Raw genomic sequence first — 10,320 nt, 5'->3', positions numbered from 1 at the left:
ACAAGTTCTATTTAAAAATTAAAAAAAAATAACTTTAAGTCATAAAAACATGTAAAGGGGTTTTAAAAACCCATTTACAAGTTTTACAAAACACTTTAAGTCATTCTACTAGTAAAGGGGGTTTTAAAACCCTTTTTACCAGTTTCCAAAAACTTGTAATTGGAGAAAAATTCCCCTACAAGACCAAAAGCTTCAAGGGGGTTTTGAAAAACAAATTACCAGTTACTGGTAATTATCGAAAAATTCCCCTACATTGAAGCAAAAACATAGTAAACGGACTCGAAACGCGACGAAATTCGAAACGTAGCTTGGGGATGGATCAACAATCGATCCAGTCCAAGGATGGGACGAATTTCTACCTCGGGAAGCATGCCATAGAGTAAAAATTTTCATTTTTTAATAAAAATTTCCTTGTGATAGTTCAATTTTTGAAATCAAAAATTGAGGACAACAACTAGCATATCACAGCACCCATTGAGCTTATGCACACGTCAAGACCTGACAAAAGAAACCTTGGAATCGCCATATAGTCTTCTCGTAATCTTAGCATGAGTGGTGGTTTTTCAAGAGAGTATAGAGTATCCTTGGGTATTTTAATCTGATGTTTGGAATATGATAAAATGTACACCAACAGGACCCCCACTTTTTCGCTTTCTAGGTTAGTCGTCTTAGCTTAGTTGTTAGTTGTTGTCGAGTCTTTGCTATTAACCTATTGCTCAAGAGTTGATCAAGAGTTGATCAAATCTCACTCTTAAGGATGAAGTGAGTTTCAACACTTCCTTTGTCCAACCATGGCATAATCACTTCCACTTCTCCCAGCACTGTCAATGGATGCCCAAACCTGATCTCTCTCATTTCCATTCCTCACCATTGCCATCACCATTTTCATCCTTTCCACCTCTTTTAATTTCCATCTCCTTCCACATCCCTTATCTCTCCATATTCTTTCATCACCTACCCTTCTACCTTAACCTCACCTTCCCTACCTTAACTTATACCTTTACCTACCTAACCCTCTCCCCATCCTAGTATACTCATCCACTACCCTTCACCTACATTTCCACCTACCTCTACCTTCACCCACATTCTCTAGACCTCCCTTTATTTTCCTACCCACTACCTCTCCCTTATCCTACCCATCCACTATCTTATTCCCCTACCACCATACCTCCTATCCTTCCTTATCACCTTCTACCCCCTTTACCGCCTTCCTTACCCCTTTATTCCCTTTCCTAACTCCTACCTCCCACCACAGCACTTCTTATAACCCCGTATCCACCTTCAATTACCCCTCATTTCCCTACATCCCCACTCCTCTTATCCTCCCCCCTACATTCCTTACATCCTACCCCCGTGACTTTTCCTTACCACCTTTTTCCATCCTCCTCATTGCCTTTAAACCCTTTCTACCATGCCACGTATTATTGGGTCCCACCACAAACCTTAATTTGAGGATTTTAAAACCTTTTTTTAAAGAATTGCATCCCCTCTACCACGTAGCGTGCTTGGGCCCCAGCAAATTCTAAGATGGAGAAGAAGTTTTAAGGCATTTCTTTTAGTATCCATCTCACCATTATAACACATGCTCAAGCCCCTTACATCCACGGTAAAATATAAAGGCAAGGTGTGGCACTAAGGAAATAAAGCTGGCCTCTTATGTGAAAGATGTGTCACATGAACAAAACATTGGGGGGATTTAAATTCAAAATCAGATCATAAGAAGAGAAAACAGAAAGCAGAGAAAGATTGATCAAGCATTAAGGTGAATTTAAATGAATTACTGAGCAATCTCAGACCTGGAAGCATCATTTGCTGTGATTTCTAAGATATTTTCATTAAATCTCAGCTTGATTTAAGTTAACCTCTTTAATGCAGGTTTGGGATCAGACATATGTTGAGTCTTGAACATTATAATGGCCTTAGGATGATTCGTTTCTGGGCTTTTAATTATCAAATTCTGTTCCTGTTGTTGATGAAAGTGTGCTAACATGATCACTATCAAATAAAATCTGAGTTTAATAAAGGGCTATGGTACGAGTCCAGGCTGGAAATAAAAATAATTATCAGATTTTATATTAATTCTCTGATTTCCAGAATCTAATTACCCTTCATTTTTGCTTTCAATGTTGATACTGTAACTTAAGGTGTTGGAATTGCAGGAGATAGAGGGCAGCCCCAAATCAAGGAGGATTCGAAAGGTGAAGGCAAGCAAAATTTGATTGATCAAATCCTCAACTACAAATGAAGCTCTGATCACCTATCTGGGAGTGAAGATTTTGTTCATGCAAGGATAAGAATGCTTTGACTTTGTACAAATGAACACGAAATACCGATCAGTCTTGGCAAAGAATACAAATGAAGACAAAATCATCGATTCTCAATCAGAGAATTAATGCTAGAGGATATAGGTGATATGTTGGACACTTTTTGTCTTGTGCAAACAAAATTCAATAACCTGATCTGTTTGATGAAGGCAAAATAATAAGTGCAATTGAAGGTGCAAATGCCGATTAAGACTCTTGAAAGGTTTCTTTGCCTTGATGCAAATACAACTTTTCCTTTGCTCATAGACATGAACAATTGGCATAAGAGCTGGACTGAAGATTGAATCAAGGAAGGTGTTGATGAGAGCAGGCTGGAGATAGCCATTTAAGGTGACTTCCACTGCCATCCAAATAGTCTGATGCGTTTCCTTTGCTCATCAAGAGAAGTGCACTGCACTTCCTTTGCTCATGCATTCAAGCGAACTTGCTGACCTTGCTCATTGGCATAACATAAACAAGTGAAGGGGATCAAATTAATGGAGATTTTGATAAAGAACTGCTGGAGATGGTAAATTTGTGCGGTCTCCTCTCAAAGTGCATTTCCTTTGCCTCTGAATTTGAGCGATCTTCATGAGAAGTCACTTCAATTGCCCCTTTCTCAAAGTGAATTTCACTTCCATTGCCTTAGGCTGAAAGCAAAATCATATTCAGGGCATTCATTGAGGTCTTTTGCTGCATGGGAACATAAACTAAGGCATAAAGTGATAAGATTCAACTCAAAAATGCATTTTCAAGCTACATCAAGTGCTCCTCTTGTGGAGCGAAATTCACTTCAAGTGCTCTTGATTGAGAGCGAAATTGATCTTAGAATGCACCATGAGCTTAGTTTGAAAACCTTGAATTAATGGAATGAAGGAGAGTAAGCAAGAAAACACTAAGTGTCAAGTTTCAATCCACTTCAAGTGCATCAACTTTGGGGTGAACTTCAAGTGCATCACCGTTGGAGAGAACTTCAAGTGCACCTTCTTTGGAGTGAACTTCAAGTGCTACACTTTTGAGCAAATTTCACTTCAAGTGCTCCTAATTGAGAGCGAATTTGCCTCATTTGCCAAAGATAAGATGCGAAATTGCTTATAGATCATTGCTTTGAGACGATCCGATGTCTTCGTATGCTTAGAAAAGAAAAAAATTGAGTTTAAGATGATGAAGGGCGAGATTTGAAGGTCACTTCAAGTGGCTCCTTTGGAGCGGTTTCAACTTCAAGTGTTCCTCTCTAGGAGCGAAAATCACTTCAAGTGCTCCTTCTTAGGAGCGATTTCAACTTCAAGTGCTCCCCTCTAGTATCCGTTGCAAGCATAATTCCAAATGCATTTAGCGCCAAATATAAATTCAAAAGGGAAAATGTTTTAATAAGTGATGAGTCAGCCACCCTAAGGAAAGACAATTTAATTTTCATTTACTTGAGGTCAAGTCGGCCTTCACTCTAATGGACATACCTCCCCATTAAGGCGCCTATATAAAGGGACTCAAAGCATTCATTCAATCACCAATTCAAAGCAATTCTTTCTCCTACAGCGAATCTGATCAGTAGACAGTGAATTTCACAAGCAAGGCAACGATTTGAATCACCTTTGGCAGCAGATTTCATCATAGGGAAAGCGAATTCAATCACAGAGATTGCCGACTCAGCAATCCAGAGGAGCGATCTTCATCATACAATAGCGGAATTCATCAAAGAGAATAGCGAAATTCATCAAGGAGGTGAAGAAAGAAATCAAAAAGACCAGGTTGGATGAAGATCAAAACAAGTGTCATAAGGAGGAAATTTCAATGTCAAGGTCAAGAAGATGTCCTCAAGAGGAAAACTTCATCAGCAAATACAAAAAACATCAAGGATGGTGATTGCAAAGCAAAAGGAGGAAGATTGTAAGATCTACACCACCATGCAAAGGGGAAAACTTCATTTACAAGCATGAGAATGCCCAAGAGGAATCTCAACTCTCACTGCACCATGGAGACATGAAGAGATCAAAGGAGTGCGGAGGAGAAATCATACAATCACCCCAAGGCAAGCAAGCAAGGATGGAGGAATGACTCGACTACATCAATGCTTCCCATCATCATCATATTGAGCAAGTGATTAATGTTGAGTATCAAGAGATATCTCTCAACATCCCTTTATGATAATCTACCAAGTACAAGAGCAAGTTGAGGTGGCATCCCAGTCACTACCTCCACCAATCGAAGAAGTTCTACATCAACATGTCTAGATGCAATGAACTTGACTCGTCCATGATGGCACAAACTTCAAGGCACCTACCCCTATTATCTATTGGTCATGTCAAAATGTTGTAATTATTTCATTGGCCAGCATAGAGTTTGTTGTAACAAACCCTAATTAGGGTTTCATTGTAAAATCTCCGCGATTGATCTCGATTCAATTTTGGCCATTCATTGTAAAATGAGCTCTTTATATAAAGCTCAAGCTCTTCATTTGTAAAGGTTAATAGTTAATAATACTAGAAGAATAGAAAGGAATAGAATAGTTAGTAGCTCAAGAATAGTTTAGTAGAAATTAGAAACTAGAATAGATTAGAAGGAGGAATTGTTGTTAAGACTTGTAAATGAGATACTCTTTTCATTGAAGTTATGGTGAAATGTGCTATTTCAACAAGTCCCATGGTTTCTACTTATTTGCTTTCATGTTATTAGATTGAATGGAGGAATTTGTTGAATGCATTTGTGTGGAATCCGTTTACCACTAGCCTCTTGTTGATTGTAAGTGTGCCTTATGTGGTCAACTGGAATTAAGCTTAACTTCAAATTGTTATACATCCATTGTTTATGCATTAACTTGAATTGTAATCAATGTTTGATGATAATGATTTGAACATCTTTGAATTATCCCTTAGAAGATTGCAGTGAGTTTGTGTCGAATTGTTCAGTTTGATGGTGAGACCTTGCCCAGTAGGATTCCATCGGATCATTCACTCTTCTCTTGCATCCTTAGGATTAGAATAGACTCCCTAAACCCCATGCCTTTTGCTCTTTCTTTATTCTTCAAGCAAGTAATTAGGATCTAAGTTCCAGCAATTCAAGCATTCAACAATTCAACGTAAGTCCCCTTGTAATTCCAACATAATCAAATCAAACCAACGAGCTTATCCACACATCGTGACCCGACATTTATGAACCTTGGAGTTGTCTCAAATGATCCTTAGGCGAATCTTCAGCATTTGAGAAACTTTGATCAAGAGAGAGTAAGATACTTTTGGGTATTTTATTCTGTGTTCGCATGTGCATAAAAAACACATCAACAAGCCCCACTGCAAAAGCGGCAGAAATAGCCGTCCACTGAACCACCAGACTACAAAACAGAGCTGCAAACATTGTTTTGAGAATTTCATGTTTGAGATAATAGAAATTTATAGGTGAGCTTTGATGCTTCAAAGCTAATCTACGGCTGTAGTGTTCTCTTCTCATGTACCAGATGTAAATGTCACATGGAAGCATCAAAGCTCACCTATAAATTTACGGCTAATCTACGGCTGTAGTGTTCTCTTCTCATGTACCAGATGTAAATGTCTTTATTGATAGCTTGGATTTTCAGCTGTTCTAGATATTTTTTATTTTATAAGGGTGTTCTGTTTGCATGGCAGAATGGTGTTTTGAAGGCCCCATAGCTTTGTACTTTTCTTATAGCATATTTTGCTGATTTTCACCTGGTGAAAGCTGTTGATGTATAGCTAGGTCGGATCCCTTGGGTGGGCCAACCTAGTCAACCGAATTACTAATGGGCCCTATTTGAGCGGGTAAAGTAAATTCCTATAATTGTAACATGTAAAGGACTTTATGTAACGTGTGGCCCTAATTGGGCGTATGGGTTAATGTAACTTGTAATTCAATAGGTCAGGACCTATTGAATGTGTAACTTGTAACTTGGGGCAAGACCTATGTAATTTAAATTATGTAACTTGGCGCCAATCTCTCCAAGGCCGACCTAGATCTTCAAGTGTTTGAAGGCATATAAAAGGGGAGCGACTTGAGGTCACAAAGATATTCATTCATGCGATCATCTTCTGCTATATGCGAATTCTGATCTGCACTTCAGAAGTCAACGAATTCACCCTAGAAGACAGCGAATTCTTCCTAGAGGACAGCGAAGTCATTATCATACATGGCGAACCTAATTTCATGTGACATGTTGGGTTTCTAGGCAAGCGAATCACCCTCAAGTCTAGCGAATCTCTCCTCATGCTGGGTGAACATGTTTGAGTGGAAGATATTTGCCTAAATCTGCTCCTGCAGACTGTAAACATGAACTAGGCTCTGCTCTTTATCATTCTGGAAATTCATTAAGTTCAGATCAGAACTTAAGTCTCAGATAAGTCTGCTCCTATTCTGCCCTAGCAGGGTGAACTTGTAACTGGTTATTTTCTGCTCCTAATATAATCAGATCTGAGATCTTAGTTGCTGGGTTTTTCCTCCAAGATTGAGGTTTTCCCAGGGTATCATCGTGTTATGTGTTTATTTTACTTTGCATTCTTATTTTCTGTTAATTACTGCTAATCTGATTGCTAAACTAACAAAGCGGTATGGACTTTAATGATGCTGCCCAGGTTCTCCTCTAATGCAGTTCAGAATTAAATAAAAACCAACTTAAAATTTAATCATGTTGCTGCTTTTTCTTCATGGCACCAATATTTCTTTTCATGGTGTGAGACAAATTTTAAGGCAGTTTTTGCACTGAAAGCTCACACTAAATAAAGACTATCAGCTAAATATATGGCTTTCCTATGATGACTAAGAATACAACATGGACAATAGTAACAATAGAGATACTGACAAAGAAAAGTGGAACTGATATAAAGATGAAGACCAAGAACAATACCATTCAATGTTTAGGAAATGATAGCTAACCTACATATTTTCTTTAAGAAGCTTTACCAGTCAAAAACGAAGATGATATCAAATTGCACCTCAACGCATATTTTAGTATCAAGAACAACACTCCATTCTTTAATGCAAATTACTAATTACAAAAAAACTAAATCATTCTAGCTGATGAAAACATAAAGCACATCGTCCTTGGAATTTCACTTCATCCAAATTGAGACTTACATACCATGGTTTTTAAGGCATGGGATGACCATGAGGAAAAGTTGCAAAAGGAGCTGTGTATACACATTTATAAAGAAATGATATTTTAGGTTTAACATAACCAGGTGTACTTGCTGTTTGTTGTTTCCAACAATATATATTAAACTAAAGATGCGTAGCAGATATATGTTTATTTTCAGCAAAGGTGCAAATGCACTTAAAGGTTGATATTCTGAGCATTCCAGGCAAAAGTTTCCATGTTAGAATTATAATTACACTTTGCTCAAAGAAAACAGCCTTGAAACCATATCCTTTCCCTTTGACATAATGACTACTCCTCGACACCTTTTGTTGCATTCCAACCCACATTTGTCAAATACAAAGATATTAGAACTGATGCATTGTCCACACAAGAAGTCCTAACTACTTAAGGAAATGAAAAGGCCCATCAATTAGCAACAAATTGTATAATGACTATTTAGAGCATAACTTTTGATTTTTGTAGAGAATCTTGAGATCCTTTAATTGAATAAATCACTATATACAATTACCCCCCCCCAATGTACCCCCCCCCAATGGAAAGAGATCGTTAAAAAAAGCACAAAAATATTCTTTTCCCTGCAACTATTGGAAAATCGATTTGCTGCAGAGTTATTCAAAATTCAAATAATCATTATGGATAAACATCCAATCAATATTACAAAGTTCGAAAGTAGTTACATGTTTCTCAATGGTCAAAATCAAGTCCTATAGCAGTATAGCTGCTGGCCTTGCTGCATATGTTGTTATTGTGACAAACAATTTTCAACCTGCATCTTATCAATGAATGCATCTTCTGGATAAACTTGAGCATATGAATAACATTTTCCACCTGCAAATCTTATGGGAAGCAAGAACAATGCTAATACAGACACTATCCCATAGCAGCCTTAAGAGCATCCCCTGCACCTTGGAAAAATAACCACGAAAGCACAAAATCAGCAATAAAGACACAAACTAGGGAGATTACAACCGCAGAAGTTGTAGACTCTCCTACCCCTTTTGCCCCTCCAAGCGTTGTGACACCCCATGCACAACTCACGACAGATATAAACCCACCAAACACCATGGATTTGATCATTGCACTAACTATGTCCCATGGCTCGAGAGCCCTTCTTGCAGAATCCAAGATAATATTAGCACTAACATTGTAAACTCCATCAGCTATCAGAACACTGGCTGCCATAGCCACAGTGAAGCAGATTAAAGTTAAGACTGGCAATGCCACACAGCAAGCAAATACGCGGGGAATCACAAGGTAATCGACAGGATCTGTTCCCAGCACCCTCAAAGTATCGGTCTGTTCAGACACCTGCATGGTTCCTAACTCTGCAGCAAAAGCACTGCCGACACGGCCGGCAATGATGATAGATGTAACAACTGGGCTCAGTTCTCTTGACAACGCCAGTGCCAGCACACCCCCAACTGATCTTGTTAGCCCAAGCTTTGTAAATTCCCTAACAAATTGAATTGTAAAAGCCATCCCCACAAATGCGGCTGTCAACAAGCAGACACCAATAGAACCCGGGCCCACTACCTCAAGCTGCTGCAAGCAATTTCTCACATGTAATCTGCCCCTCATAACCCTGGCAATGACCTGTCCTGCTATCACCCAAGCAGACAACGCTCTCCACACATATCTTGGTGGTGTCCATCCTTTCAAAACTCTATCGGGTAACTCTTCTTCTTCAGAATTCAAACAGTCCCTTTGTTCTGAAAGAGAAACAGATGCATTGACTGATGCTGAATCATTTCCACTGCAGACATGATTACATCGTTTGAATCCTTTGTCTCCATTTCCTAATTCTCTATCGATGGATAATGGCTTACGCCCACTAAAAGCAGACAACTGCAAACTAGTCCTCCCTAGAGAAACCTTTGTTTTTGCAGGATTTGGCCTTGAGAGAGCTAACCCACAACCCTTTTTCCCCCGGATAAAACTACAGTGATTGAACAGGGTTTTATGTGGGCTGTAATATTGATGAGCACCGTGGTTGACCCCATATCTGTACCCAAAAGCCCCTTTTCAACTAAATATACAATTGCAATGATCTAATATGAAATCAATTCATAAGGAAAAATGCAAGCATTCAATCAAAGAAGTACAAGAAAACATCAGGGAGTAATCGGATACATACTTGGACGAAGCCCGCATCGTATTGGAAGAACACTGGGTGCTCTTGTTTGTATTCTTTAATAGCAGATTACCTCTGAGAGGAGAGTAGAGTGAGGCTGTAGCCATGGCCTCATCAACTCTGCTGTTGGTCCTCCTCCTTGGGAGTATTGCGTCTTTTCCAATTATTCAAAGCAATGCTTTGCTTCAGGACTTGGTTCGAGTGCTCTTCCATTCTTGTCTTCTCCAAACATGCTGGAGCGGCATGTTTTGAACGTTATATGCGTCGGAAGAATTAAAAAGGTGTCGTCTAAAGTCACTTAAGTGAACACATAAATAAATAATTGTTTGTAGATAATGCTCCATCACTAAGGGAGAGGGATAAGGTCCAATCCATGGGATAATTGGGTCTTATAGTGCTGCATTTAGTTAGTTAATCAATATTTTATTATTATCTAATTGGAAAATATATATATATATATTGGTCAATCAATGTTCAAATAATATTTGTTTTATAATTAGTTTATATTTGTTTAAAAAAAAATGCATCATCAAGTTTTAAAAGTAACTTAGATTAGTGTTTAGATATGAGTCTTAGCATTAAAGTAGTCTCTCTAAAATACAAAACATATATTCATATTGTCCCATTCACATATGCTTCGCCACCATTTTCATACACAGATACACCAAAAATTAGTTGTCATGTCAACACCATACAAACCCATTTGTCCTATTATCGGATCATATAGGATTTGTCTTAAATCCTAGTTTCCTAGTGAAACATTACTCTTCTAACAAAAAAAA

General features: G+C 38.4%; 1 protein-coding gene across 1 annotated transcript; it reads right to left on the bottom strand.

Annotated features, from left to right (window-relative positions):
- Positions 1 to 7,973: 7,973 nt before the first annotated feature.
- On the bottom strand, positions 7,974 to 9,819 carry LOC131037515 (protein TRIGALACTOSYLDIACYLGLYCEROL 1, chloroplastic). The gene is made up of 2 exons (XM_057969675.1): positions 9,542 to 9,819; positions 7,974 to 9,409 (listed from the first exon to the last, which is right to left on the bottom strand). Exons 1-2 carry the CDS (start codon positions 9,643 to 9,645, stop codon positions 8,278 to 8,280), a joined length of 1,236 nt encoding a protein of 411 aa, XP_057825658.1. The 5' UTR covers positions 9,646 to 9,819; the 3' UTR covers positions 7,974 to 8,277.
- Positions 9,820 to 10,320: the final 501 nt, after the last annotated feature.

Source organism: Cryptomeria japonica, chromosome 6 (genome assembly GCF_030272615.1).
Source record: "Cryptomeria japonica chromosome 6, Sugi_1.0, whole genome shotgun sequence".
NCBI classification, from domain to species: Eukaryota; Viridiplantae; Streptophyta; class Pinopsida; order Cupressales; family Cupressaceae; genus Cryptomeria; species Cryptomeria japonica.
Note: the sequence above shows the minus strand (reverse complement) of the source record. Positions and strands in the feature narration are given on the sequence as shown.

What these genes read in the sequence shown, in the direction of transcription:
- LOC131037515 (XM_057969675.1), bottom strand. Translation starts at nt 9,645, where the DNA reads ATGGCTACAGCCTCACTCTACTCTCCTCTCAGAGGTAATCTGCTATTA. An exon ending in ACGATGCGGGCTTCGTCCAA is followed by an intron (nt 9,410 to 9,541) that starts GTATGTATCCGA and finishes TTTTGGGTACAG; the next exon opens with ATATGGGGTCAACCACGGTG.